Raw genomic sequence first — 13,994 nt, forward strand, 5'->3', positions numbered from 1 at the left:
CCCCCCCCAGTCCACCCACATTAAGACATCTGGCAAAACATCTAACAAAACGCTTTGAGGGCAGGGCGGTTAGATGTGCGCCTACCTGTCCGCAGGTTGAAGGAGAGCCGGGATTCAACAAGATATGGGGTATCGCTCTTGGAGCGGAGTCTCCTTATCGGTCTGCGGTCTGTGCTGCTGTCTGGAGTGGTCGCCATCAATTTGAACCAGTGTCCAGGGATGACTGCTGGCCGACTGGGGCAGACGCAGAACCACGGCCACTCACACACTGAGAGGTAGCTGTTGATGGGGAGGAGGGAGTTCACACACACCGAGAGAGAGAGAGGGAGAGAGAGAGAGAGAGAGAGAGAGAGAGGCGTTGGTGGGAAATCTGGCATGGATACACGATGATCAAAAAATGTATAAAAATGGCAAAGTATTGGGGGTGGGGGGGCTATAACCGGCTAAAATAAAGCTCCTACATATAAATAAAATGTAGCCTATATCGTCAACAGTCTTTCATAAATATAATAGCCTATAGGCTAGGCTAGTGATGTACGACCTACAGCAGCTTATATATATATTTTATTTTTCTAATTCAAAAATAGCTTGTCCAAATATAGCATTGTCCGTATTGTTGTACAGGTTTTAGCTAAGCCTAGATCTAGCCCAGTAATTTGTAGGAAAGTAGCCTAATACAACGAATAGGCTAGCTTTCACATTGCTACAATATATCCTGCACACAAGTGACACAATTACCTATAGCACACTACAGCGACATAATACTGCATGGTATAGGCTACTAAAGGCAAGCAAACAATTCCAATTGAATATAGCCTATATAAGACGAGATATAGTTTAACACTTAAATGTAAAGGTAATGGTGAGAACCACAGAGGAGATAAAATGAAGTGGCAGATTTTGAGAAGAAGTAGCCTGTCGTTTCATTTGATGTGTGATAGTCCCTGAAATATTTTGCTGCTTCAGTTGAGTTAACTTTTTGCAACTAGGCAGCTTACAACATAAACATAAACACAGCAAAATTCGACGATATATGACCTCAGTGGGGTAGCATGAAGTGTTGCTGTGTCTCTGACTTGAGCAGGAGAATGAATGAATCATACTGAATGAAGCAGACTTACGGCAGTCTACCACCAGATGGTGCTCCTAAACTACACATTTTTGTCTTCTCGTCACCTCAGTTTGGTTTATGAGCATTTCTTTGGAGCGCGATTTACGACAGTGTGGCACGTTTACGGCTTCTCGTGATAATTGTGGTGATAGAGGTAAACAAGCAAACTCGACGTATCTTTCTGCTTCGACAGTGGGAATTATCACAAAGCTAAGTAAGTACGATACCACTACTAAGGCAATGTATTTTAAATACGCATGTATCCGCTGATATCACAGAAGTTAGCTTTTACACATGTTGTAATGGATGTGCACGTTAGTTCCTGCCTAACGTTATGTGACAGAGAGCACGACAAGACTTCATCATCAGCAAACTTGGTTAACGACGTTACAAGCATTGCTGTGTTAACGTAAGTTAGTGGGTTACATCTGCGTGTGAAGGACTCTTCAGCTGAGGTTAACAACTTGTACTGTCAAGAGATTTTACTATTGGAAATAAAGCGGCTGGTTTGTCCAAGATAAGCAACAAACAGAGTGCAGTTTAGCTGTAACGTTAACTTGTGCTAATATGCAGAATGTCCTAACGTACAGCTCTTTGACTCGTTAATTATAATCTTTTATACATTGGGCTGGGCAGGCTGTTAAACCTGCCTCGACACATTTGGCTGTAGGTTTGTTCAGGCTTGTAGGCAGTATTAGGCGATTTAAGGGGTGATAAGGAGGATGTCATATAACGTTATGGGATTAGAAGAGAAGATATTCACTAAAAAAACGTCAAGATACGTAATTCCTAAATGCATAAATAGCTGTGGAATGATGTGTGTCCTGTAGTGTCATCCCTCTGTTAAATATTAACAGATCGACTACTGCTTCTTGTAGGGCGCACCCAATTGTCTGTTTTTTATTGATTATTTGTTTTTGAATTATACCGCTTAAAAGCCACTGTTTACGTTTGCTGCCAACCATATTCTTTTTCAGATTTATTTTATGCACATTCCTTCCTCAGCTCCCTCAGTTTTGTCCACATTACTACATTTAAGAGTATCACTGCTTTGATTGTACAACCACATCAGATGCATTCTTGCAGCCATATCTTGTGTTTATTTTGATATGTCGGTAAATATGCCATATATAAAGGAAGAACTACTTTATGTACACATTTGCTATACACAGGCTCACTTCTACTGGATATTCTACTTAAACTTACCTTAAAGTGTTCTAACCTTTTTTCACATACTGTATAACAGTATATAGAACACACATATAATGTGCATTTTCCTACACTTCATTGCAGCTATTAGTGAAATGCTCATGAGTATGTTCTTTATGGCTGCACTATTACACCATATGCAGATATTGTACATTGCTTTTGCATGATGTATGCATATGCCCCGAATGTAGCGTGACATGTAGTATCTTTGGAAACTTTAATTATAATCGTAATAATAATTTTACTTAACTTTACAAAGTGCTTTGACAGACAAAGTGAAAGCTGGATACTCAGAAGGTAGTATAACAACAGATGCCAAACAAAGCAAGACAAGGTTAAAGTAAAACTTTGGGATCACTGTTAGGATTTGTAGCAACGTTCTGTGGGTTTAAACAATGCTGCGCTGCACAACATGAGTCTGTAAAGAAGACCTACATTTGACTCCAGTAGAGTTCAGGTTAAAGGATGATTTGTCATCTTCATATTCAGTATAGATAAGTCATAATGCATGGAATATATACAGAGGAAATGTGCACATCTTCACAGCAGCTAGTTTGTGTGAATAAAGATAAGAGTTAAAAGTGGGACTTTCTAATCGTTTCTTTTCATTTCGTGTGCTTTTACTTTTTTATGTATCCATCTGTTCTTCAGTAACAAAAGTGACAATGCTCCTCCAAAATCGAGCTGTGTTTGCACTTGGTCTTCGCATGTGCTCCACTCATGTGATGAGAGGACCTTTGATGGACACAGCAAGGCCCAGCTCAGGTAAAATGACAGCTGTGTCAGGTCAATATTGGTCCTTCATTAAACATTGGACGTCAGCCAGTCAGGTCATCCTTTCTGACAACACCGTATAAGAAAATGATTCTGCAAATTAGTGAAATTTAATGTTTTAAGTAACACTACTATGTAGTAGTAGACTACATGCTATGTTAATGAACCAGTGTGTAATGATTACTTATGTGTAAATTTGCATACTGACTTCTTTCTCAAATCAATTCTTCCTGACACCACTAATGCAAAGTATGTGTCACCAAAGGACACCAAAAACACTACAGTGTATGACTCAAATATTGTAATAATACTAACTGCAACACTCCACCGTCCTCTCCCCAGACTTGGCATTAGTGGATATGTTGTTGGGAGGACAACACAAAATTTTAAATTGTTACTGAATATTAGGACAAGATGTTGGAAATGATCAGCTTGAGAACAAAAGCATTGAGTTGTCAAACATATCTGCTTGTGAGTTGTCTTCCCTTGTTTGATAGTAATAAATATATTATTGAATGGTTTTTTTAAAAAAGTATAGACACTTAAAAAAGCACTTGAAAATATGTTGCATTTCCTTTTTTTCCCCCTCCAGACATGTCTGAATTCCGTGCACTCTTTTCAAAAGCCAAACACATAGCTATCATCACAGGCGCAGGTGTGAGTGCAGAGAGTGGAGTACCGACCTTCAGGGGAGAAAATGAGAAGTGGAGGAAGTGGCAGTCTCAGGTAATTTCTTAAAAAGCAAAACACACACGTGTACATGGCTGTATTTTTTTATTTAAGTCAAAGATTTATGTCTGATCCAATTTCCAGCTGTGGTTCAGAGTTGTTGCTGTGAAGTGGGTGTATTTTATGTTTACATAATACATCTTCACAGCTCAGCGGATTTATCCAGGCAGCAACAGCCGGTAAAGAGAGAAATGGTGTTTGTTGCATAATCTGGATTCTTTGTTGTGGGCTGCACGAAGATTTACCTCCAGGAAAGAATCAAAAATGGTCTTTCATACGACAAATTTATAATCTCCCTCCCGAATTGAGGTGTTTAAACTTAATCTATGATGCCTTTCATTATCTTTTCTAATCCTCGCTTCTTAATACTGCACTTTTGAATCCTTTTTAATACTTGAGTTTTGACCTATAACACACATACATTGATGCATCCCCAGGACCTGGCAACCCCAGAGGCCTTCTCTCGCAACCCGTCTCGCGTCTGGGAGTTCTACCATTACAGAAGGGAGCTGGCTTTGAGCAAGAAGCCCAGTGTCGCACATCTGGCTATAGCAGAGTGTGAGGCCCGACTGAGAAAGCAGGGACGCTCCGTGGTGGTCATCACCCAGTGCATAGACGACCTCCACCGACAGGCCGGGTCCAAACATGTGCTCAAGATTCATGGTGAGAGTTGGACTACAAATTTTTAAAGGAAAAATCTACCCTAAAATAGAACCGAGTGTATTTTTGAATTTGAACAAGTTGCCATCTAGAGGCAAAAATGCATAGGGAGGTTTCATTTCTTTGTGGGAATTAAAAAAAGTACATTGTGACTAAAATCCTGAAGCTGCTCCATAGTCAGTGATTACTAGAAACTATGACAGAGCCACATATATCCCAAGCTTTTACTTGGATATGGAAACATTTTGTAATTCATAGTTGGTCTTTCAAACAAACATCCTAGAGAGTCCACAGAGTGAGTCACTAATTTAATGTCAGTACATCAACTCCAAAAAAAGTGTCCTGTGATGATATATTTCTCTAAATTCCTCTAATTCTCTTATCTCTCGTTTCCATTTTAAGGCAACAGTTTTTTGTGGCTTTTCTGTTTCCGGGTGGATTATGGCAAAAAAAGATTATAAAGCATTTGACTCGTTTCTTTGCTAAACTTATGTTTTAATTGACCTGGATGAGTCGGGGCGCAAAACTATCATTGTCAAGTAATTCTGTCATGAGGGAGATGTTTTCTGTGACTCCAGCGGGCCTAAATGACAAACGGCTGTGTTTTCCATGTGTAACTACAGGCAGTCTGATGGAGACTCGCTGTGTGAGTTGTGGACACGTGACCACGAACAAGCAAAGCCCCATATGTGCTGCCCTAAAGGACAAAGGGTAAAAGGCAGCACCTCTTGAGTATACACACACTGATAAACATGCAGGAGTTGTTGCCTGATCTCTTCAGTTTGACCCTCGTGTGAGTAAAGTGCCTTTGTGTTTGTTCTCTTAATGTACAGTGCACCTGACCCAGATGTTGCTGATGCCCAGATTCCAGTGGATAAACTGCCAAGGTGGGATTACTGTCACTTCGTATTAATAACACTGAGGGTCAGATTTACTAAGCCTTTTGTAGTGCTTTTCTGATGCATACTACACCTGGAGTTTTCCTTTATCAAACAGGTCTGTCATCTTGTATATCTCCTCTATTTGTATTACGCAGGCAGTATTGTGCAAATCCCAGGAGAATATTTGAGATTGCTTCATTTTTTGTATGCCAGTTTTACGTGAAACATTCTTTGCCAATAAAGAGCAGTATGTTACAAGGGAAGATTGAGGTGGGAGAGAAAAACATGAATGAACCTGAGTTTTAATTCAAATGCGCACATTGTGAACAGAAACACTGAGAGTACATACAATGAACATGGGTTATATGGTTGAACCCATAGACTGTATAAAAAAAGTGGACAAAGTCATGATTATGTCACCTGTTGGTTTGTGGACTGCCGTTTTGAAGCCTTGAGTTTGGCCGATAGGGTGCCGCCATGTTGATTTTTTGCAACCAGCAGCACCGAACGAGACCATATTTGGACGAGACGGTGGAGCTAACGGCTGTGTGTGGAGCTAGCAAGCTTGCTTAGCTAGGTGCATCTGTAATTCACGTGAACTGTCATTTAACAGGGCTGACAATTTTGTCTAGCAAACAGTCTTAAAACTAAATGTACTCACCAGAGAAAGTGAACAGCCAACCCCTAATAAGCTTTTTCAACTAGTTAAATTTACACAGTGCCGTGGGTATGAGTCACTCTAGCCTGATTGACAGGTCGCCATGGTAATGACTTGTCAATCACAGATAATCCCTCCCTGAAGCATCTTTATGGTCTATTTTCCTCTAAATGGTACCATAATTTACTAAATGAACATCAAGTTGTATTGAAGAAGACATGAAACTATTGATTAAGAACATAAACTCATAAGGAAAGTGTTTACTGAGGTAATTATTCAGCTGAGAAGTAGGGTGATTTTACCATAATTTCTAATGAAGCCGGACTTCTTTTTGCAACCGGAAGAGTCGCCCCATGCTGGCCGTTCGATAGAATGCTTAGGTTTAAGGGACTTCGGCGTTCGCATCAGTTTGCTGACCGGAAGCTTCCCGCTTGGTTGAACCATAAACAACAATAGGAAAGTGATTATGCTTTATTTAGTCTCTATGGTCGCCTCATGTCTGACTCGTCATTTCTGCATAATCATAGTGTGGTATGGCCAATTATTCTGTGATAAATGCAGTATGACACAATTAATTGTCTAAGGACTGTTTGTTCCTGTTGGTATCAAGGTGTGACGAAAGTGACTGTCACGGTCTGCTGAGGCCCAACGTGGTGTTTTTTGGAGAAACTCTGGACTCTCATATGCTGACCAAGGTGGAAAAAGAGATGGAAATATGTGATCTCTGTCTGGTGGTGAGTTATCCTCATTTGTACATGCATACACATCATATTCTCCTCTGTGTAATATTGTGTAAAGCAAACATTTTTTCAGAAGGACTGGACCTGTAATACAATGTTGTATAGATTTCAAGTTGACGCAAGTGTCATTGTTCTCTGTTGTAAACCTACAGGTGGGCACATCTTCAATTGTTTACCCAGCAGCCATGTTTGGCCCCCAGATTGCATCCAGGGGCATCCCAGTGGCGGAATTTAATATACAAACGACACCAAAAACTGGGTATTTCACGTAAGTCAGTCCAGAAACTGAGTGCATGTTAAAAAAGATAAAACTGTACCACCAATCTGGTTGTATAATGAATGAAGTTAGCATGAACATATATGAATGATAAGTAAAACCAGACCATAGGATAGTGATGCATGTTTCTATTGATATTTAGTGCCACCCACTGGCAGCAGAGGCAGCTTCCAGGGCTCTGTTTTGGAAAGCAGGTTTAATGAAAACCCAGAGTATGTTAAGCCCGAGATGAGGGAAACTCTGGGTTTTCGGTTTCAGAGACCGAGATCAGATAAACTCTAGGTCAGTAACCCCAGCAACTTACGCTGTGAACCTAACCTCCTCGGGAGTAGGTTTACTTCTATAAACGCTGAATTTCTCTCTGACTCCTCCCCTCCTGCGGAGCCTGAAGCGGCTGTCTGACATTTACTCATTCATACTGTCGATGTCAAAGCACATATTGGAACGCAATTCGGCTACGTCTTTAGAAACATCGATATCCCGGTTAGATTTTTTTACCTGAACATGATCTTGAGCATGACCGCTTTTATGATCAATCTCTCATCGATGTATGGACAGAGAGTTATCTTTGGACATGGTGGATTTATCCTCAGCACAGATTAAAATCTATAGGCTACACTGTCCTTTATGACATAGTGTGGACAGCTGTCAGGTTGGCAACAGTTGCACAAAAACACTTACCGTGAGCTACAGTGCTGCAGCAATCCCTGTTTAAACTAATCAGTATAAAACTGATCAATTAACAGTAATCTTTCATATTGTAGTCGCACTGATTGGAACAGTCCTTGTAGTTGTCAACTGGATACAATGTGAATATTTCTGAGTGAGGATGACTGTGGTGCAGCTGAAACAAATAAATGTAGTCTAAAAGTGAGTTTTTGATTATTAGATGCATAGTCTGAATGTGTTTTTACAGCATTTCATGAAATACAAAATGAGCAAGATTTTATTAATGTAAAATAGATGTCTACAACTTTACAGTCAGTTTGAACCTAGACACATTTTCCAATGCAAAAATATGTCCATGAGTAAACGGTCTTATATTTGATACATATTTTCATCTTCAGGTAGCCACGATTGCCACCGGCATTTTGTCCCGTCAGCTTACAGCTGAATAAATAGGCCTAAAGGCCTATTTAATAATAAAATTTAGCCTATAGAGAGAATTCCAGCACTTTATCATTCATTAAAGAAATTCCATTCTGGTAAATGATGGATGAGCAACGGTAGCATATTGATCCTTTCTCCACTGCTGCGTTTTAACATAAATAGCCTATCAGAGTCTGCGTTGGCACGCATTCATATTTCTAGCCCTAACCGATTAAAATGGACGCTCTGCTTTACTTAACCGTTGCCATGGTGAATCGTAGTATCGGAGCTCCATTGATGATGGCTTTTTTTCATCCCCACGCACGCGCTTCCATCAGGTTCAGCATACTCAGAGTTGACTGAACTTATTCTGATCAGCTCAGTCAACTCAGAGCTCAGGGTTAAGCTCAGTGTATGTTAAACCTGCTTTCTGAAACAGGGCCCAGGCCCCTTTCCACTATTTGTTACCTTGAATCAGTCGCCCAAACCAAGGCACTTTCAACTCAACGAGTGACCTTCCGCCTAAAATTCATGTCTTGTTTCTCTGTGTGTGGGATGTGTCACAGGCACCATTTCCAGGGTCCATGTGGAACCACGCTGCCTCCAGCTTTGGCGCGACATGAGTCAGAGGTTATTTAAGAGCCACAGGAATGACTTTACGGACAGCAACCAGTGGCTTCTTCTACAGACTAATGCAATCCAAGGTTGGGAAGGGGCAATCCATCTTGGTATAAGAATGGGAATACTGTACTCTGTATGTAGTTATTTGCATAGGAAAATATCTTTTCAGATATCAGAGGGTGTTGCAATTCTTTACATATCTTGTGTATTAGATGCTGCTTAGGGATTGTCATATTTTGGATGTGTTACTAAAATTATAGCTGTAGATCAGAACACGTTACTCCTGCTGCAAGTGGAGAATATTCCTCTTTTTTCTTTCTACCGACCAAACAGATGCACAGAGCGTAGCATAATCTTGTGCCTTTCGAAAGTGTTTACACAACCTTGACCAAATGCTCGCTTTAAACCTCAAGTGCAAATCAACCAATGTTACAGAGATTTAGCCAAGTGTACAGAGTTTGATTTTGATCAGGGACACAGAGGATAGAGAGAGAGATTCAGTCCCAGCCTGAATCTGCATTCCCTCTCATGCTGTTTGACTGTGGTTATTATCGTATCAGTATAGTTACATGTTGTGGATGATTCATGATACATTTTTACACATTCAGTATCTGTTTTCAGAAAGTTTGTGTTCAACCACTGTAGATGGAAATTGTCAAAAAAATTAAAGCAATCATATATTTAGTAACATGATTATCTGTTATGTAAACAACTTTAAACATGACGCACAATTTCTTATGATGTATTCTATTAAAACTGCCTATTAAAATACATACTGTAGAACATAATTATTAAAACACTATATGTATGTTTGCTGTTTATATGTTGTTTTCTGCACTAAAAAACTGTCCATGGCTTTTCATAAGCCAGAGTGGAATGCACTGTACTGTGTGTGCCCAAAATGAACAGTAGATGCCAGCATGTAGCTTTCTATCCCAATCGTAGATTGTACAGTAAGGCATAACTGCACTGAAAGGGACACAGAAACCAACCCTGGGTCCACATGGATTCTTAGTATGCATGAGCAAGAGGAAACGTAGAGTTAAGTACCCTGAGGCCATCGGTGAAATCAGCGTTGTTACAGCTGAGCCGAGCTGCGGAAACGGTATCGGCCTCTACTGCACAGTGCTGCTGAAAATGGAAACAGTTAGAAGTGGTAAGGAGTCAATGACACAAGGTGGCATCTGTTGTCCCAGCTGATCTCTTACACTGATCTTGATTTGTTTTTTTGTTTTTTTTCAGAACTATTTTGTGTGTGAATGCAAAAATATTCTCCGTGGGTGAAGTTTTTTTTAAATGTGGTCTTTTTGCCTTTGACTCCTTAAATCAAACACTGGCCTAGTGCATCCTAAAGGCAGAAATCCATCCATCCATCTTCAACCGCTTATCCGTACTTGTCCAGGTGCTGTACGCCCTGGACAAGTCGCCAGTTCTAGAGGGTAGAAATACAGCTCCTAAATGTGTTTGTCTTTATTGACTGGCTGGACTAACATGGTTAAGTCATTCAGTGGAAATCGGAGGGACTGAGGGATAGGAGTCATTCATATTAGCTATGGAAGACTGTTCATTAGACAGTATTATGATAATGTAATAATCATAAAGGAATTGTCTCAACAGAGCTAGCTGTATAGGGAGAATAGTACAAGCGCACGCACACAGGCATGTAATCCCTCTTTGGTATCTCAGGGGAGTCCCTCAGGGTAGTTAATTCCATGCCCACTGTAGTTAAAGTTTTTTTGTCCACACAACATTGCAGCACCACAAACACACCACAGTTGGACCACATTGGTGAAACAGCACATGGTGTGGAAATACCCAGCACTTTTTCCTCTCAAGTATTCATGTCCACTGTGGCACCTCACAACTTGCTTTCTTCGCTCAACAATTAGCATCCAAATTAGATCCTTCTGCCTGCCATCTCCACCTGTTAATGTATAACATCATCATCATTGCCATGATTACATTTCCTCATTTCCTGTGCTATCACTGCCGCTTCCCATAAGGAGAGGTAAGGCCCTAGTCCCATTTGTCATCAGGAGAAAAAGTACGTGGGGAGGCACTTAAGAGAAATCTCAGCTATGTAATACAGTCATTTCTGCCAGAGAGATGACAACTTCCCTCCCAAGTCCTGCAGCTCATTTATGAATGAATATAGTGGGGAGGTGGAAAGGTTCTTGTCTGACCCAAAAGCCTTCGGGGTCAATAGACTCATCACCATTGGTGGCAGCTCGATAAATATCTCTCTGTCTTTTTGGATGAAGAGGTAGATTGACCCGGAGATGGCATCTGTGTGTGGATTTAATGTGCATGTCTGTGTGCATGATTGACTCTGTGACTTATTTTGTTGGAGTTTGTGTTTGGAAAAAGCTGAGAGCGGTATTTGATGGACAGCTGGATGAGTGTATATTTGTGTGTGTGTGTGTGTGTGTGTGTGTGTGTGTGTGTGTGTGTGTGTGTGTGTGTGTGTGTGTGTGTGTGTGTGTGTGTGTGTGTGTGTACAAGCTTGCACCAGGGGGAAGAATGTGTCTGAACGTGTGTGTGTGTGTGTGTTTTTGCTGTATGTGTACTGGTGTGATGTTTCTTTCTGTATGCAGACTGGGAAAAGTGTCAGACCAAACCAGGTCAGGCTGGGTGAGGAGCTGTGAACCTTACACAGATACACATATTGTAGCTTTACAGTTACACAGAGCTGTGTCCATTAGGCATGGCTGGCTCATTCTGCCACTTCAGGAGTATCTGTGTTTTGTTTTAAATATTACATATCAACTATTTGTAATGTAAAAAAAAAAAAAGATGACCAGAGCAAGTCTAAAAGGAATAGCTATATTTTAAAGGATGGATAACACATTGTGTATGAAGCTACAGAGATCAATGGCACTGCAGCCAGATTTTTAAAAGATGGATGCTCTAAAATCACATCCCATAATGTACATATTTTCAATTTGTGTTTTAATTTGTCTATTTTCATTTGATACAGTACATAAGTTATCCAGTAAATTGGAAACAATTGGGTGAGATAAGTTAGTTGGCATATATCAAGTAATCATATTCAATGTCTAGATGCAGTATTAATGGCATAAGTGGCGTTCCACAGGTATCAATCTTAGGACCCTTATTTTTTCTAACATAAATAAATGATGAAAACTGTAGTTCATTGTTCGCTTTCTCTGTATGCTGACGATTTAGCTTTGTTAGTGAGGTCAAAATGTGTCTTTACTGTTGAAACAACACACATTTTTTTTCTTCAGAAAGTCAATTTTGATTAAAATGTATCTGGACACTTAAAATATAAAATGTCCAGAAGGTTAGTGCCTGTCTAATATGTTTTACCTAAGAAATACATTTTTTATGCTTAACCATGATACAATCAAGAATTGACTCTACATGTAAATTCCATTACCATGGTCTTTCTAAGCAACAACAGGCCCACTTGCAGATTCTAAAGTAAAATATTTTTGGGAAAGAAGAGAGATAAGTGAATGTATTATGTTTTAGTAAAAATGTACTATTTGCACAATCTAACAAGTACCTCTATCATAATATATATTTTGTCATGTTGTCATATTTTTTTACGTCCAGGTCCCATGTTGGATTGAATTTATGTATTTTGCTTTGGTTTTGTTCTTCTTCTTTTGTTGTTTTGTGAATCCAAAATTGGTTGCAGTAGTTTAGAGGAAAACAGAGCAGCAGGCGGCTTATGAAGGCCTATGTATTTTTTCACAACTTTCAACTGTCAATTCACAACACTGCTGTGTACAGACTGGGACTTGTCTCACATACATGTAAACTCATGCACAGTCACACACACACACACACACACACACACACACACACAGCAACACATACTAATCTCCTCACGGTCTCCTCTTCCCTCCTTTCCCTTAATGCTGTGTGTTTTTAACAGATGTGACTGTTATAACAGAGGTTTACCATGAGAATTATTTAAAAGTAGCAATAGCACTAATCGCCCTGCTCACTCCCCTCTTTGAAAGACTCACCTGTCCCCACCCCACAATGTTTCCCTGAATTGTGCTGATGCTGGTGCTTCTAGGTAGCCTGATTGGGAGGGATCTGTTGTTTGAGAAAGGCTCAGGTGCAAGCTAATCTGCTCTAACCCTGTACTAATTAGGATCAAGGCCAGCAGCCACTTTCACCTGGTTATTGATCACCGGCCCGCCTCACCCAGAGAAGAATTTGGCTCCTATGAGGACAGCAACTCAGGGCACACACAAGAGGAACCTCTCCCCCCTCCCTGCCAATCTTGTTTGTGTCTTTGAAATTCAATATCCACTCCCTATTCAACATCAAGCCTTTCCAAGTGTTGTTGAGTCTCATCTGTTATGACTCCAGTCACCCTGCTCGGTTTGTGCTTGTTTCCTAGATCAGTACTCTTTAAGTGACCTCATCTGATCCACTCAATATTCATAGTATAGGTGTCTGTTAACTAGCAGCATGGACATCTGTTTGTTTTTTCTCTCTCTCTCTCTCTCTCTCTCTCTCTCTCTCTCTCTCTCTTTCTCTATGTCTCATTTCACTTCACTTTAACTTGAAATAGGCTTTACTATGACATACAGTGGGTACGGAAAGTATTCAGACCCCTTTAAATTTTTCACTCTTTGTTTCATTGCAGCCATTTTCCAAAAATCAAAAAAGTTCATTTTATTTCTCAGTAATGTACACTCAGCACCCCATCTTGACAGAAAAAAACGGAAATGTAGAAATTTTTGCAAATTTATTAAAAATGAAAAACTGAAATATCACATGGTCATAAGTATTCAGACCCTTTGCCGTGACACTCATATTTAACTCAGGTGCTGTCTATTTCTTCTGATCATCCTTGAGATGGTTCTACACCTTCATTTGAGTCCAGCTGGCCGTCCGGCCAAACTGAGCTATCGGGGGAGAAGAGCCTTGGTGAGAGAGGTAAAGAAGAACCCAAAGGTCACTGTGGCTGAGCTCCAGAGATGCAGTCGGGAGATGGGAGAAAGTTGTAGTAAGTCAACCATCACTGCAGCAATCCACCAGTCGGGGCTTTATGGCAGAGTGGCCCGACGGGAGCCTCTCCTCAGTGCAAGACACATGAAAGCCCGCATGGAGTTTGCTAAAAAACACCTGAAGGACTCCAAGATGGTGATAAATAAGATCCTCTGGTCTGATGAGACCAAGATAGAACTTTTTGGCCTTAATTCTAAGCGGTATGTGTGGAGAAAACCAGGCACTGCTCATCACCTGTCCAATACAGTCT

The 13,994-nt window shown here is 40.4% G+C and overlaps 2 protein-coding genes across 2 annotated transcripts in view; one reads left to right on the top strand and one right to left on the bottom strand.

Moving 5' to 3' along the window:
• LOC123965192 (phosphatase and actin regulator 1-like) overlaps positions 1–224 on the bottom strand; it is a 50,581-nt gene extending 50,357 nt beyond the window's left edge. Inside the window, exon 1 of the mRNA XM_046041765.1 lies at positions 86–224. Coding sequence (XP_045897721.1) covers positions 86–197 — 112 coding nt within the window. The 5' untranslated portion in view covers positions 198–224. The remainder of the gene's footprint in view (positions 1–85) is intronic.
• Positions 225–1,184: 960 nt separating this feature from the next.
• Positions 1,185–9,557, top strand: LOC123965193 (NAD-dependent protein deacylase sirtuin-5, mitochondrial-like). Its single transcript, XM_046041774.1, has 9 exons — positions 1,185–1,325; positions 2,972–3,085; positions 3,687–3,820; positions 4,261–4,486; positions 5,107–5,194; positions 5,317–5,370; positions 6,633–6,756; positions 6,915–7,030; positions 8,695–9,557. Exons 1-9 carry the CDS (start codon positions 1,190–1,192, stop codon positions 8,765–8,767), a joined length of 1,065 nt encoding a protein of 354 aa, XP_045897730.1. The 5' UTR covers positions 1,185–1,189; the 3' UTR covers positions 8,768–9,557.
• The last annotated feature ends 4,437 nt before the right edge of the window (positions 9,558–13,994 follow it).

This window comes from Micropterus dolomieu, unplaced genomic scaffold, assembly GCF_021292245.1.
Source record: "Micropterus dolomieu isolate WLL.071019.BEF.003 ecotype Adirondacks unplaced genomic scaffold, ASM2129224v1 contig_8836, whole genome shotgun sequence".
In the NCBI taxonomy this organism is placed as follows: domain Eukaryota; kingdom Metazoa; phylum Chordata; class Actinopteri; order Centrarchiformes; family Centrarchidae; genus Micropterus; species Micropterus dolomieu.